The following is a 17021-nucleotide window of genomic DNA, read 5'->3' as shown; positions in this document are numbered from 1 at the left end:
CCATGTCCAAAGTACCATCCTGCTTGTATTTGCTTTACAGAAAATAGCTTGTTAAAGGAACACGTTGCCTTGGATCGGACGAGCTGGTCTATAAAAAGCTATGTATATAAACCGTTTTTAATAAAATGCATATGGTTGGAAAGATGTTTTAAAAGTAGAATACAATGATCCACACAAATTTGCCTCGAAATTGCGTAGTTTTCCTTTTACTGTGCGAACTAACACGGTCGGTCATTTATGGGAGTCAAAAATTTGACTCCCATAAATGGCTGACCGTGTTAGTCGACGAGGTAAAAGGAAAACCGTGCAATTTAGAGGCATGTTTGTGTGGATCTTTGTATTCTACTTTTACATCATCTTTCTACCCATATGCATTTTATAACAACAATTACAAACGCTTTTCAAAGACCAACTCGACTGATCCGAGGCAACGTGTTCCTTTAAGCTATAATTTCTGCTAAAGCAGCTCTAGGAAGTTGGGCCCCAGTTCTATTTCTATGATTGTACTCCTAACTTACTACTTGTCCCCTAATTTTAAAATATGAATCATACATGTAAGGTACATCGTACTTAAAGAAATCTGGCCTTAAAGTTTGTTGGACATTTTTAACCTGACAATAAACACACGTTTTGGTATTGGGGAGCGGTATGAAGAAAAAAAGAAACTGTGCAAAAATTCAAAAAACAATTAAACTACCAAATATGAACAAATTGGACGACATACTTCAAGATGTCATCAAGTCGACACAGGCTGTTTGGGAAAAAATAGTAACTTTACAAAACAAAGAGTGATCAAGAGTTGGACCAAAAACGTGAAGATAATTTGTCTTAAGTGTCTTAAGTACATTTAAGTATATTTTTTTAAAGGAACTTCTTTTCATCAATCCTGAGTCAGTCACAAAAAGTACATTTCAACAACAAGATATCACTGAATAAAAAAAAAAACTCATTTGGGAACCAAGTAACAAATTGAAATGATTAGAAGTTGTCACCACATTTCACTAAAACAAAAAAATGTACGAATCCAGAAATCTGTTTAACTGACACAGTTTACTGTTGTACAGATTACAGTGCATCGTGAACTGAGAAAGTCCTTTTTTTTTCTTCTCTCAAAACATTGTCTTATGTTTGTCTTAGTGCTTGAATATATTGATGATTTCTCTGGGTTTTCTTTTTTTTTCCAAGATTATTTTTCAAGAAGCACTTGTGAAAAAACGTGTTTTCATTTGTTTTTCTTTCATTAAGGATACCAGCCAAAAAGTGAATGATTTTTTTTTTAGCAATTGGCTTTAGAAAAATGCTTACTTTTCTAAAATAGTGCCACACACAACGACTGCATTCCAGGAATAAACACAGTGTTTTCAAGCAAAATATGGAACAAAAGGTTTTCTATAAGGCGGGTGGTTTCAACTGTCAAAGAAGAGTAAAAAATCACTTCTGTTTTGTCAATATTCCACCAATTTCTTTAAATAAATAAACTGAGACGTTACCAAGAGATAATTTAAACAAAATTTGTTACGCTGGTGGGTACAACATCAATACAATAAAGATAAAAAATATCGATTAAAAGAAAATCAATGTTTTCAGCAACATCTTCTTTCCTTCTACTTACAAGTAATGAATAACATGAAATGCATAGTAACACATAATGAAGGCAACACATATACGTAATACACATATTCTTGATAGGCATGCAGTGATTGCATATCGATAACAGTAAAAAATAAAACGACTTTTCAAAACTTCATGCATTTTGTTTTACAGAGATTATAAATATATCTTTGTACATACTACTGTTTTCTTTTTACACACTTTGTTATTTTTAGTTTTCAGCTGAATGTGAAGTTTGCATAGAGTTATATATAAGAACTAGAGGGAGCACTGGTAATGCTTCTTGCACAAACGCCACGGGACCGCAAGGAGACACGCACGCGTTATTCTGTACGCGTATTTAATAAGAAACACACGTTGGAGTTTGTGTTTATTGAAGGCTACGCGATGCTGTTTTCTCAACTTACAAAATGGCCGCACGAACACACCCTTAGCAATGCACGTTTGTTCAACTTTGATAATGGCCGCCTGCGCGCATGCCGGGTCGCGTATACAGGCCAGTGCGCCCTCTAGTTCTTATATATAACTCTATGGAAGTTTGTACTATTATGCAGACTCAACAAATCTCCACCAAATACATTCGGATGAACACATGAACAAGTTATTTGCATGATACCTCTGCCTGTTCCCATTGGTGAAAGAACATAAATGCTGCAGTAACCAACCAATCAAAGGGCTCTTAGATGACAGCTCATTAGCATAAAAGAATCAGGAACTGTTATAACAAAATAAAATTCAGCAACAATTGTAGAAAAACACAGTTCTACTGTCACTGGTTTGTGTCCAATATAAACCAAAACAAATTTTAAATTACTTTCACAAACATTGTGCTGTTTAACTTGATAGACAGCAGAAAGAATTACAACAAAAATACACAGTTTTATTCATATGGGGTGGATTTCACAAAGAGTTAAGACTGGTCTTAACAAAATACTCGTCCTAGCTTAGGACTAGCTACACATTTTGTATATCTCCTATGACTAGTCCTAAGTTAGGACTAGTCCCAACTCTTCGTGAAATCGACCCCAGCACATTCAAAACTGTCGTCCAAAATCTGAGGTAAGGCAAAGAGTTTTTTTTTTTTTTAAATAGGGAAAATGTGACTTTAAAAAATGTATTCAGTTGAAAACATCTCTTTTTAAAGTACAAGCTCAAACACACCTTTGGCATTTCAAGAAATGACAGACATGACTTATAGAGTTTTGAGATGTGATGGATGTCTCATTACGAATATTCAACTTTTAGAAAAGATTTCCTCCTTAAAAAGTATTTTAAAAAGTTAACTTGAGATTGGAGTTGGTACTGTCAGTATTGCCAAGTTACCATCTCGCAAAAAAAAAAGTTCTAATGTTATGTTTGATCCATATAACATAACTAAACTTTTGTTTAAAATGTGGTGATAATTTCAACCTATGCCGGTTTTCTCTCGCTTTTCCCCTTGTTTTTAAGGAATAGAGGAGTAAAAAAGAGTACAAAGATAAATTTAATAAATATAGTACATTTCAAAAAGATGAAAGGATTTCCCGCGATACAAAGAAAAATACTCACAATTTGGAGTAGTTACTACGTAACAATTGATGCTGGCTTACTCTTTGCTCTTTTTACGTTTCAACAGTTAATCTTAGATCAGGATTTTGTAGATCAAAAATGAGGACGAGTTTCAAGTTTTGTTGCCGAAACATAAGTAGTTTTTGAGTTATGAATAACACAATAATGCTTGTCTTTTAAAGTGAGAGAAGAAGAAAAAGAAACTAGACATGAAGGTTTTATTTATCTGGAATCCTGACCCTTATTCAGTTTCTTACAGTAAAGTGAAACCAGAGCACCAGTCTACAGTTGTTGAAAACAAATTAAAACAAATTAACAGAAAACATCCATAAGGCATCAGATGGGAACAAAAACATACGACTATATGACAAACAACCAAAAATATAAAAAGGACAAAAAAAAACTCATAAAATATACAATATAATCATATTTAAAACATGACAAAGTTATATAATGGTTCTGATTTTGTACAGGTGCTTAAGTGTACAATATAATACAATAAACAATTTACAATGCAACAATAACACATTCAGCCCTTTAAATTACAAATGCATATTGAACTGTACATTTTTAAATATAATACCAACGAAAAAAGTTGGTATTTGTGTGAGGCACAAAGAACTGTGTACTAAACCCAACCCTTAAAAAATATAAATCTCAATTCATGGTATTTTATTGCCGCAGATCACACAAAAAAATTAATGCTTAAAAAGCTCCATGAAAAGTGGATTAATAATAAATATAAACTGATACTGACTAACAGTCTCAGGGCAAATGGCTGATAACTTTCCGAAGAAAAATTAAACAGTGTATAACTGTACCCGTAATACAAAGATTTTAGACAGCTAGTCTTGCAGCCCATGGTCAACTTTCAAATCCCAGTGGTGTGGTTGCCCAAACCATGAAGGGACCATGCTATTTTTGACAGACAAGGTCTCATATAATCATGCACTGAAAAACGATCATCAAATCTTTACGATTAATTCAGATCAAGTGAATAAGCAGGAAACCAGACCAGGCATAAATCCTTGTTTTGAAAACTTAGTCATACAGCCATTTAAACCCTAGCTCCCTCCCCTTTCTGTAAAAAAACCTATAAGCAGTTCAGAATGTTTACAAATAAATTACCATGAATCCAGACTTTCCCAACCCCAGTTTTACAAAAAAAAACACCCTCTGATCTTGAGCCTTGACTTCATCATCTGAGTATTAACAGATGCATGAGGCAGGAGAGAAAGAGCACCAGACTCAATGTCCATTTTGATGTCTCGTGCCACGACCTCGTCCCCGAGTGACCCTCCTGGTCGGTCTGCACCGCATTGCTCTGAGTTGAAATTCTCCCCATGAGGTCGGTGACAACGGTCGCCGTTGGCACAAAGTTTTGCGGAGGACTGGGCTGGATCCTTGGCGTTTTAAGGTCCTCGTAGGCCACTGCACCGCCACTCCTGTTTGTCAGTGCTTGGATCTGAACCCCGTACCGTGTACCAGTCTTTAAGTTCTCAATATCATAGTTTTTCTTTCTCTGCATGTGTAAAATGTAATTAAAAAGTGAAATTGTTGAAACACATGTGAACTTTGTACGTCAAACAAAAGTAACTCCTTTACGAAGTACGATCAAGAGGCACCATAAATGAAGAAACAACTCCAAGGCCCTTTTTAACCAGGGGTAAGAGTCATTACTAACGAAAAAGTCTGAAACTTGGAAACAAATTCAAAATTATGTTGAAATGATGCCATTTCTACTGTTTGGTAACCCCTGGGATTATATATTCCAAGAAACTTTTGGAATCGGTATCCAAAGCGCTATAAAGTAGCCAAATGAGCAGGATTTCTTATTTTGTGGAAAAAAATAGTCTGATTTTCTTCACTAGGCCAATATAAAAAGTCTGAATTCAGTCAAAAGTCTGAACAATCTCATCCCTGTTTTCAACCAAAGGGCTAGTAAATGTTACTAAGAAAAGAAGGGTCATACGTCAGAATAAAAGCCTACGTCAATACATGATAATTTTACCAAACGTTGAATCTTACCGCTGGTAATATGATACTTTCTGCCTTGGACATCAAAAGCAAAGGAAAGCCCTCCCCAAATAGAGTGTCCGAGATCTGGGCATGCTCCGCCCACACGACCCTGTAACCTATGATGTCATACAGAGAAACGGCAGGAGGTGCCCATCGGAAGCGTGCCGTAATGTTGGTGTTAGCCAGTAGAAACACATATGAAACATTCTGTGGCTCACTCGGGATGTCCGGAACTGAAAGCGAAAAAAAAGATATACAATATATATTTGGTTTGCGGTAACACCATGTGTGTATCTACTTGCCAGGTAGAGTTTGTTCTTAGAGAACTGTCTTGCTTTAGTCTACTGCCGCGGAGTAGATAATAGTTGAAATCCTATACGGTGTACAATGTTGTAAGTTGTTATAAGTTTTGATTTTGTTATGTTAAGGCAAGCCACTAGAAGCTACCTGGCTTATTTTAGGCTTCCGCCTCCACGCGCTTTCCAGCTAGTTTATTTTTTCCCCGTCTTTTATGCAATATGCATTATAATGTAGTTCTGTCATTTGTGAAAATGTGTTAGTGGAAATGAGTTGAAAGTTCCCCGACTGCTGTACATGATTAAGCTCACTGTACATATCAAAGCTGGTTAAAGGTACCAGACTATTTCTGATATAAACCTCTTTTTGTAGCCATTATCAAAACCGTGGTTTAAACCTCAGCTCATGGCCTCAGACCGGTCTCCGGCTAGGCCTTGGCTCTGGCTTAGGCCTGGTCTCCGGCTAGGCCTTTGCTCTGGCTTAGGCCTTGTCTCCGGCTAGGACTTGTCTCTTAGCTATGGCTTAGGCCTGGGCTATGTCTTCAACCTTTATCCTCAGCTAGGCTCTGGTTTAGGCACTGTCTGAATTGCCATACTGAAAGTGTATGCTTTCAAAGTGGCCTTGCTGAATGGAGCTTAAGCCCAAAGCGGGGTTTGATCTCAAGAGCATAGTATTAAAGGCATCCAAAATTAGCAGATTTACACTCAATATCGTACCTGGTGTGGGGCAAACTGGTTTCACCCGACCTTTGACCTTCAACGCGTTACAGGCTGGCGTGTAGAAACGAATACTAGTTCCATTACTCCTCAGGCGTGTATCTGATACAGCTACTAATTTTACCCGATACTGGCAGTCAAACATCAAGTTGTAGATGTCGAAATGGCGGTTCTGTTGAGACGGAAAAAAAGGAAATTGTATAAATTTTGGGAAAGCAAAGGTTTCCTGTAATGGGGATTTAGTCATTCTTGGCACACTCATTCCGAATTTCATTCAGAGTTTTCTAAACGGGTCAAGTAATACGTACTTTACAGCTGAGTTCAAGCTCATAGGCGAACAATTCTTAAACAGCCAATCAGCAGCTATCATTCATATTAGATTATTGAATTTGCAATTATCCCTAGGCTTAGAGCTATTTGGATTTGTTTTTTGGATCTGCCCAGTACTTTTCAAAAGTATTTTTTTTTTTTTTTTTACACCCTGCTATGATCTGTATGGATTTTCTATCAACAATGTGTACATAACTCACATTCTTAATGGTATTGTGATGGTTGATTGTTTGTTTGGTGTTTTTACCAGTTTAAACTTTTAGCTACTTTTAAGGAAATTTGATGGATTGTTCCAGTGCAATTCAACCTATCATTTTATATTAATCTATTCTCAAATAGGGTTGTCTTGTTAAAAAATTAATATTTTGAATGGTTTCCTCATGCTCATTAGAATGTAGTCTGTGGATAAAAAAAAAACGTGTTATTGTCTTATTGACATTTAACGTTCATACAGTACATGCAATTACACTTTTGTTATCGCATGCACATCTTCAAATTGATGAGAGATTTAAGAAACATTGCCTTAAGTGGCAAATCTAGATACAGTTGACTCACTATCTTTCCACTTTATCAAAGTCCCACATAAAAACATAAATCACAAAAACTCTGAAACGTTTTCAATGACAAGCCAGCAGGACCAGTTAGCTATCTTATCACTAATCTGCCAGCTCTTTTTGACTAGTCCATGGTTCATATTAAATAGAGCTGTTTTCCAAACTTTTAAGTAGCCAAGACAACTTGGAGTGAATTCTGACTGGTCCTCAGGTGTTTTAGCTGGCATTTGGCCAGAAAACCACTAATAAGAGTGAAAGCTGTGTCACTGGAACTTAACTACGTGTATTAAAAGTGCTTTCAAACTGACATAAAGTGAGAGAAAATGGGACCACAACGATACTTATTCTTCAACAAACTCACAGTGATTTTAAAGCAATACAACAATATTTGCGAGTAACATTAAAATGACACTTTGACATTCGCGTCTAGCAAAAACATCACTAAAAGTTGTACAGTGCAAATTTGAGACACAAACTGGAACAAGAATCAGTTAAAAACAAGACATTTGTCTGTCTTTTGACAAAAAAAATGTTTCGTCATTATTACAAAACATGTTGTGCTATAGATAGTTCCAAAAAGACGCCATATCTACGGGCAAACTGTACGTTAGCTTGCAGGCGCGTCAAGCGCTCAAATTATTACAGCCGAATAGTCCAACCAATCGTGCAATGAGTTTTGTGGAATGTGCGCGAACTGTACATCACACTAAATTTACCTAACATTGCAACCCATCTACAAAACCACAAACCACCGATGTAAGTTTTGTAGTATCTTTACATAAATTCGATGTTAAAAAACACAAGCAAGATATTTTTCTAAAAACATATTCAACCCTAGCAATGTATGTGGCTGTGAAAATTAACCCATCCGTATTTAAGCATATATCAGGATTTGTCTTGGTTACAACACACCACGTGACCATAAAATTATATCAGTTAAAGCCATTGGAACCTTTCGGTACAGGGGAAAAAAAGAAAAAAAATCACAGATTTACAAATAATTTACAGGGTTTACAGAAGGTAATGGTGAAAGACTTCTCTTGAAATATTAGTCCATGAAATGCTTTACTTTTTGAGAAAACGGTAAAACAATATAAATTCTCGTTAGCGAGAATTACGGATTTATTTTAAACACATGTCATGACACGGCGAAACGCACGGAAACAAGAGTGGGTTTTCCCGTTATTTTCTCTCGACTCCGATGACCGATTGAGCCTAAATTTTCACAGGTTTGTTGTTTTATACATAAGTTGTGATACACGAAGTGTGGGACTTGGACAATACCGTTTACCGAAAGTGTATAATGGCTTTAAATGCTTCAAGTTGCGACATAAATAAAGTCACAAATGTCAACTTTGAACATGAATTGTGTATGAATAGACTGCAGTCAATGTTTTAAGAATTTTTATTAACCATTTTGAGAAAGAAGTATAAGGCCTGGAAAATTCGACTGAGACGTGACTAAGGGCACTTCAAAGTCTATGGGAAACTTTTAAAAGGCACCTCCATGGCCTATGTGTTATCCAAGGCATAGAGTAATTCACAGCTTCAAATGCATGGTGTTAAGTGTATTTATTAATACAAGGCATTCTTCGAGGGTTAAGGATACACCAAATATAAACAGACAAAAATGAGATTAATAGATGACGTGATGGTGAAATAAAGATAAAGAATGGATGAAAAGGTCAGCTTGGTAAATTCATGCACACATTAACTGGCAGGTACATGGTAAAACTTGCAGTTCACGTCAGTACTTCACATCGTGCAGTTGGTGAGAGAGGCTTTGGTTATATCAGGGCAAAGAAACTTACATGTGTTGTGGCCACCTTTTCCGGGTACTGGGGAAATAAGGCGTTTGCCTGAGCGGGCCGGAGGCAGGAAAAAACATTTGTGAGACAAGAGAAGGATACGACCAAAGGAATGAAAGCAAGGGGAAAAATTGATGATAGGAAACAAGTAAACCCATGTCCCAGAAAACAGGATCAAGATTGCAGTAAGAATGTCACCAAATTATTTTGTTTAATGAACGTCTGTCATCTGGGCCCAATTTACTAGAGCTGCTTAAAACAGAAAATACTGCTTAAACAAATTCAGCTAAGTAAAAACTAAGCAGGATACCAGCCACATATATGTAGTATATATGCTACATGTGAGATTGTATTTTGGTTGGTAACCTTAATCTGGTAAGCATGTTTATTTTGTGCTTAGTTAAGCAGCTCCATATAACCGGGCCCTGATTTCCTCAGTTAATTTTAAAAGAAGATAAAGGTGAAATTGGAAATGTATAATTCGTTGGACACCAGCTAAAAAGTCTACACGAAATAGATGTCCGCTTGTGTGTTATAAAGACAAAGGGTTGCCAAGGAAAATATGAAGTGTTGTAAAACTATATTAATTAATTACTTGGTTTTCCCACCTTACCCCCAGGTCATTAACCGTAGTCTGTGATACAACTAGTTTGGCACCAGCAGTGCTGGCTTGGTATTTGAAATTATTGAATCCATCAAACTCGGCTACAACAATGAGACAATATTTTGGAGGAATTGGGGGGTTTCGATCAAGCATTGTGAAATACTTACATGTGTTGTAGCCGACTTGGTACTATTTTCATAGTCCTGAGCACATCCCATAGGTTGCCAGTGCACCATGAAACGGTTGACTGTTTCCTCAAATCCTGTAAAATGAAGCAAAGAAAATATTAAGGTATTCCATTCCATCTAGATCATGGCGCTTAATAGCAACAAGAAGCAATGAAAAACAACTACATTTAAAGAGCAACCAGAAAGAGGTGATTTTTAAAGTTGTTTTTGAATGAAGAAATGGTGTCCAGTGATCTAACGCGAGATGGCATTGCTTATTCCACAGTTTCAGGCCAGAGATGGCTTTATCCGTGTTAGTGTTTTTGGACCTAGGTTCAGACAGCAGCGTACCATCATGGTAGGATCGAGAGAAAAAAGATTGACTGTTATTGTTCTTTGTTAATTTTTTTACATTTTTTTTTTGGGGGGGGGGGAGGCTAAAATTAACCTCAGATGTAATTCCTTTCACAGTTTCACTAAGTGGGTCCAACTAGGAAAAACGTTCAAACTTTTTAATTATTTCGCCTCAAGAATGAGTTTTGAGTGAACCTTTTTCGAGGACCAGAATAAAAAATAAAATAACTAAAAAAGCACCTTGAGAAGAGACTAACCTTTGGGTTTCTTCCACGAGATGCGGCACTTGAGAACTCCCGACTCCCAATAGGGATCTTCCGGCGTCACGTCTCTGGGTTCACCGGGTATCTCCCCTGCCTCACCTGGGCCTGGTAAGGGGTCGATTGGTTTCGGGACGTGAGGAGAGTCTGCCAGTCCTGAAATGAAAAAAGGAAATCGTTGGGTTTTGTTTTTGTTTTTTATGCAAGTTTGCCCAAAACAAGGTTTAAAGCCACTCTAGGTCAGCCACTCTAGGTAAGGGGCTACAAGAAGAAAACTATTAAACATGACAAAAACTCAATAGAGCTGGAGGCAGGAACTGATATTCCTCTTAAAACAGTCCAGATTGTAGAATAATAATAATAACCGTATTTATAACGCGCCTTTTACCAAAGGATACAAAGCGCCAGGTATTATTACTGCAAGGAGTGGGGCGAATTTTGAGATATAAGACCTAATCCTTAAGCACCATGTAATGGTTTACAAGGTGCTGTGGCGCAATATGCTGCCAATCCAGCCAGGAACACCGGGGCGAACCCCTTCTCTTTTCGATAAGTGCACTGGGTTCTTTTACATGCATTTATACAACACATGGACCAACTGCTTTACGTCCCATCCGAAGGACGAAGCAATGGTAATGTGTCTTGCTTAAGGACACAAGTGGGGGGGGGAGGGGAACATCCACCAGGCAAGGAGTTCCAAAGAGATGCAGTACGTGGAATAAACCTGTTAGAGTGACTCTGTGTTCTACATCTCAACACATCAAGAGTGTAGGCCTATGGGTGTTGTTGTTTGTTTGTAAACATAGGCACTTGGGTTACGTGACTAACGGCACTACATAGGTTGTCAGAACGAAATATAGTATGTATATTATTTTCACTATATTCACCTAAATATTTTCCTCTTGTTCTTTCCACTCTTTTTACCACCCCCTGCTCTACACAATCCTTTTTTCATTATAATTTTGCTCATGTTTGTATTTATGTTGTCCGTTTGTCTGTTTATCTGTCCTTTAAGGCATCCCTCCTCAAGCTCCGCTTTTCGGGATTTGCCCCAGTATCACTTCATCTTTAAGTTCTTGTTTATTATACAGCCATTTTGTATGCCTCCTTTGTTAGTTTAGTTAAATTAAATAACTGTCTATTTCCTGCATGCATTTTCTGTATTTTCGTCTGTCTGTGATATCGAAATAAATGTTATATGAATGAATATGAATTAAGGTTTGGCAAGCAAGAATATGCTTACCTCCTATCGTACGGATTAAGATTTCCGTCCTTTCACTTCGCATTCTTGCATCACCCCACAGGGATATTGCCTGAACTTGGATCTTGTATCGCATATCAGGGCGAAGATTCGGTATCGTAACGCTGTGCTGACTCTGCAGAGAGAGAAAAAAATGTAAAATTAAACGTTATCCGTCTCATGGCAAGCACATCAGCTGAATTAAAGGCACTGGACACCTTAAGTAATTGTCAAAGACCAGTCTTCTCACTTGGTGTATCTCAACATATGCATAACAAAAAAACTGAGAAAATTGGTCGTCGAAGTTGAGAGAGAAATATGGAAGAAAAAACACCTTTGTCACACGAAGTTGTGTGCTTTCAGATGCTTAATTTCGAGAACTCAGCTGAGGTCTTGAATTCCACCAACCCACTACACTCATCCATCCATTTGCCCAGGGAGGAACATCCCCACCCTTCCTTCAGCCAAAGTATCAAAATCTCAGTACATTTTCACCCCTACACCTGCCTGCCCTTTTCAGCCAATACCCCTCTACCCACCCATCTTCATCCCACTCGACCCTAATTCAGTCTGTACTCACCCCAGGAACATTAATGCTATACTCTGTGACCTCAAAGAGATAATGCATCACACTGGACGGCCATTCCACAAAGAAAACCCTGTACCTAGTGATTTGCAAATCGCTGCTCTTGGGAGGGTCCCATAGAATCTTGACGTCAATCTTGTGGTCGAAGGTAGCAGTGGACTGGCCCTCTCTGAGGTTAATAGGTGCACTGGGCGACTGAGGATCTCTTGATAACCTGAAGGGTGTCGATGGTTGACAGAATCCCATGGAGCCGTTTTCATTAACAGAAGCAATCTGGAAAGTGTAATACTTCCCGAGAGTCACGTCCACCTCGTAACTCCTGTTTTCCGTCTGTGAATGGAGAGAAGAAAAAAGAAAACACCAATGAGCACTAAAAACCAATCAGATTATTTGGAAAATCATATTTTACCTAGGACCAATTAGTAGGGGGTGGGATTGGATAGGTGTAAACATTAAAAACCGGGACCTATAACAAAAGACTACCTTAGGGATCCCGTGTGGGCAAAGGGCTCCCAGTTGGAGAGCATACACAAAACCAATGGGAGCTGTTGCCAAAAGAGTACAGTCAGAGGGTCCCCCCCTCCCTCTTTACTGTTTGCAGGAATCATTTTCTTAAAAAAACAATTAGCAAGTGTGAAATAAGCGTAAAAGAAAGTAACACAGATTTAACGGGAAGCTTTTTTTGTTTAATCAGAACAGATTGGAGAGGTCCACTTACTATTGCAAGGTCGGTCCAAACATCCATGTTCCGCGTACTGGGATGGCGCCCAGAGTTATTTCTACCCTGTACTACATAGAGTATGACGCCACTCGTATCCTGACTACCTCTAAGCTGCCATTCCAATGTGATAGAGGAATCCTCAAGGTTTTCTGTTACTGTTGGGATATTCCTTGTCTTTGGAGGAAGCTCTGTAAAGGTGATGAATAACAAACATTCGCATTTTTAAAACTTTGCCGATGCACAATTCATCATGAAGCCCGGTTCATACTTCCTGTTGCGAATTTGTGACGTCAACATTCGCTTCGCATTCGCAGGAAGTATGAGCCTGGCTTCATGCAAAAACAATTTATTTAATAAAAGATAAGCATTTTCAGACAATATGATTTTTTGTTCTAAATGCAGAAGATTTCACAGAAAGAATTTAGAGGGGCTTCAAAGCTGAATTTAAGTTTATTAAACGGCAATGAAAACCAAGCAGTAGAACCAATTTCAAATCAATCTACACTTTGTACAAAAAAAACCAGCAAAATTTGCGTCCCATTCCACAAGGGTTCTGACACACTCCTGGGCCCAATTTCATAGCGCTGCTAAGGACAAAAATTTGCTTAGCATGACATTCCTTCCTTGATAAAAACAGGATTACCAACCTTCTTTGTAAAGCGCTAAGAGAATTAAGTGTTAATTATTAGGCGCTATATAAATCGAAAGTTATTATTATTATTATATTAAAAATGTGATTTTCAGGATAACCAAACAACAGCTGAACACCAGTAACAAGCAATATATATGCAAGAAACGACATTTGGTTGGTAAACCTGTTTTTACCAAGAAAGAAATTTTATGCTAAGCAAATTTGTGTGCTTAGCAGCTCCATGAAATTGGGCCCTGGGGATAATCTTTTATCAGCCTGAACAAAGCATACCCTGGAGTTATATTACATCAGCAAACTAATTTGTTGACGAATCCCTGCTTCTATTTGAACTAGTTATCTTTTAAATCATTTATCTGTAAAACCAACTGATAAGTATGGCACAGTGTTACATTCGTCTCAGTTGGGTTGGTTTACAAAAGTGTCAAAGCAAACAACTTTTTCATGGAAGGGAGGGGGGGGTGATTGCAGGCCTGGGATTTTTCCCTTGAGGTTCCCCTGGGCCCAACTGCATGAAGCCTATAAGCACAAAAATTTGCTAAGCATGAAATTTCTTCCTTGATAAAAACAAGATTACAGACCAAATTTTAATTAGGTGCACATTGCTTGTTACTGCCATATTTGGTCGGTAATCCTGTTTTTTGTTAAGAAAGAAATTTCATGCTAAGCAAGTTTTTGTGCTTACAGGCTTTATGAAATTGGACCCTGGTCTTGGCCTTCCTTCCAAATTTTCCCAATAGACTTTCAAATGGAAATGCTCCTTGCAAAATGAAAATCATCTTATCTTGAAACTCTCAGAGATGAAATTCCAAACCTGAGATTGGTTTAACAGGGGGGGGGGGGGCTTGGGGAGGTTGACGTCTTACCCGATCTGTTCACAATTGGTTCTTGGCATGTATACCCACAACCATTGTAGCAACATTTCTCCTTCCGGTTACATTGCGAGTCATTAGAACACGTCTCGGCGCAGGCTTTACCGAATCCTTGTATTGTATCTAGCGGCGGGCAAGTGCCAGTTTTTTGGTTGTGACTTAATTTCAAATACTCGCAAGAGCTGTGGCACCATGAAATGTCAGACGACAACTGTTGAGAAGGAGAAAAAAAGTATTAACATTTCAAAGTTAGAATTTTTTTTTACAGTTATAGTTTACAGTATCATTTTCATAAAAAAAGGAAACACAAATTTGAAGCAAAACATTCGGAAAGGGTTTTGCATTAAGCTTATAAATACTTTCCTTTTTATTCTGCATTTAACTAAAAGGTTTTGCAAAATCGATGGTTACAAAAATTGATTTAAATGTTGGTGTACATTTTCAGACAGTTAGGAAAGTTTTAAACCTTCAAATGAGATACTGAACAAAGCAAATTTCCATTGATTAATTATACCTAGTTAAAAGATACAGCATGAGTTATTGTCAGGACTAAACATTATCGCACATAACCAGAGACATGAACAAACAATTTGCCTGATAAAAGTATTCCAACTTTTTATTTTTTATTTTGAAACAAACTCAGCTGTCAAAATTTGTTTCGCTAGAGAAGATGACGACGAATTTATTTTGGCCAGAATTTTTGGTGCATTTTCAAACAGGAGGCAGCCTACCTCTTTAACTCAGCGCCTTGTTGAGTACCTTGTTGGGTAGATACGTGCGCAATATAAGACTTCGATAATATTATTATTATTATTATTATTATTATTTCTTTGACTTCCAGAGCTGTCATTACTCACGTCTTGCAATCGGGGAGATTTTAAACACAAACTAGGGAGACATTTCGAATTACGAACAACTTGATCAAGACAATTTCCAAGTTTGTTCATTAGAACATAGAAAGATTGTATCATTTTCAGGGAACTGTCTGCAAAATCAGAGAGTTGGCAGCTCTGGGCCACTTTTTTCATTTCTTTGCCAACATAACCACCTCGCCAAGAACATTTGCCAAAAAGGAAATAATAAATGAACGCTTACTTTGTGTCATTTATGAGCTTTTTTCCCATGACATTTACATCACAGGAACACTCAATTTGGATGTAGATGGAATTATCACGCAAATGTGTTAGTGCCTCAATACTTGTCAATTTGCAGGCCGCTTAAATTTTGCTTCAACCATCAATTTAAATATTTAACAACCTAGCTCATTTCACTGGCCACTCCAGGGGGAAATAATAATAATAATTAATATCAAAGTCTTATAAAGCGCACGTGTCTACCAAATCAAGGCGCTCAAAAGATAGGTTATTGTAAAGCACATTGCTGGCACAGGCAAAATCCATTGATCAAAATGCATAAAAACCAATACAAATAACTGCTCCAGAAATATGCAGATTTTAAAAATTAAAAATAAGTAGTAACCATAACAATATTGACTCACCACACATTTTGATTTGCATAATGATGATGTTTTATACTCAGACGAACAAGGAATAACACACTGCAGAAAGAATGGGGGAGAAAAAAGGAATGGTATTAGAAATGTCAGTTCTTTAAAGCCATTGGACCCTTTCAGTAAACAGTATTGTCCAAGGCCCACACTTTGTGTATCACAACTTCTACATGTATATAAAATAACAAACCTGTGGAAATTTAAGCTCAATCGGTCATCAGAGTCGGGAGAAAATAACGAGAAAACCCACCCTTGTATCCGCGTGTTTCGCCGTGTCATGACATGTGCTTAATTCCCAAAATTCTCGATATCGAAAATTGATATTGTTTTACTGTTTTCTCTAAAAGTAAAGCATTTCATGAAAGAATATTTCATATCAAAACAACTTTTCCAAAAATGCAGCCCAACAAAAATGCTTTGTTGTATTGCAAATCTAGCAAGGGAGTATAGTCTGGACCCCTTTAAAAGTGACATATCCTGATTGCTATTGAAGACAGGGGCTATGACCAAGATAGCAGGAGCCGGTCTTTACAAGTCCAGATCAAACACAAAGATGTTTGACACTATGGCAAGACTGAATCGACCATGATGCAAATTCCCAAATAAAAGGATACCATAAAATGTCTCAATGAAATCCCCTTCAAGCAGCCCCCAAAATAACCAGGGATTAACAAAGCTCTTGATATTATTTTAACCAAACAATAATTGACAGCAAATCATTTTTCATTGTCCTTTGAGGAACCATTTCAGCAAGACAGATTTTTCATTTGAAAAATATTTAAAACTTACAAAAAAAAAACATCAGTGAATTGTTTATTTAGCTCAGTAAAAAAGGACAACCAGCAAAAATAATAAATCATTGTATATATATTGTTTGTGACTATCTCATTTCTTGCTTTTTGATAAACTGGCTACGCACTTGTTTCAGCTTAGCGTCTCTGTGGAGCAAAGCTTACGGTTTACTTAACTTGTTTACTGTTTTTTGAATATAGTTTCTCATGAGGATGTTGAACCCGTGAGATCACTTCCAGATATGCAAAGAGAAAACAGCAATGTTCCATGAACACCTGACTAGGCAAAGGACAAAGACGGATGTCAGTCGGACTAAAGGGGCTACTCTGTGTGGCGATTGTTTGAAACGCTGGCAACTTGGTATAATAGTGGCCCGGGTAAAG

At 37.4% G+C, this 17021-nt stretch overlaps 1 protein-coding gene across 2 annotated transcripts in view; it reads right to left on the bottom strand.

Moving 5' to 3' along the window:
• Window positions 1–357: 357 nt before the first annotated feature.
• Window positions 358–17021, bottom strand: part of LOC139945217 (anosmin-1-like) — a 47497-nt gene continuing 30833 nt past the window's right edge. Inside the window, exons 3-13 of one of the 2 annotated variants that reach the window (XM_071942523.1) lie at window positions 15835–15894; window positions 14331–14547; window positions 12813–13003; window positions 12089–12424; window positions 11512–11644; window positions 10266–10424; window positions 9655–9749; window positions 8887–8934; window positions 6192–6363; window positions 5188–5411; window positions 358–4681 (exon numbers count right to left, since the gene is read on the bottom strand). In XM_071942523.1, the coding sequence (XP_071798624.1) occupies window positions 4358–4681; window positions 5188–5411; window positions 6192–6363; window positions 8887–8934; window positions 9655–9749; window positions 10266–10424; window positions 11512–11644; window positions 12089–12424; window positions 12813–13003; window positions 14331–14547; window positions 15835–15894 (1959 nt within the window). In that variant the 3' untranslated portion in view covers window positions 358–4357. The remainder of the gene's footprint in view (window positions 4682–5187; window positions 5412–6191; window positions 6364–8886; window positions 8935–9654; window positions 9750–10265; window positions 10425–11511; window positions 11645–12088; window positions 12425–12812; window positions 13004–14330; window positions 14548–15834; window positions 15895–17021) is intronic. The other variant, XM_071942524.1, reaches the window with a different exon arrangement.

This window comes from Asterias amurensis, chromosome 12 (assembly GCF_032118995.1).
Source record: "Asterias amurensis chromosome 12, ASM3211899v1".
In the NCBI taxonomy this organism is placed as follows: Eukaryota; Metazoa; Echinodermata; class Asteroidea; order Forcipulatida; family Asteriidae; genus Asterias; species Asterias amurensis.
The sequence above is the reverse complement of the archived record's forward strand: the minus strand, read 5'-3'. Positions and strand labels throughout refer to the sequence as shown.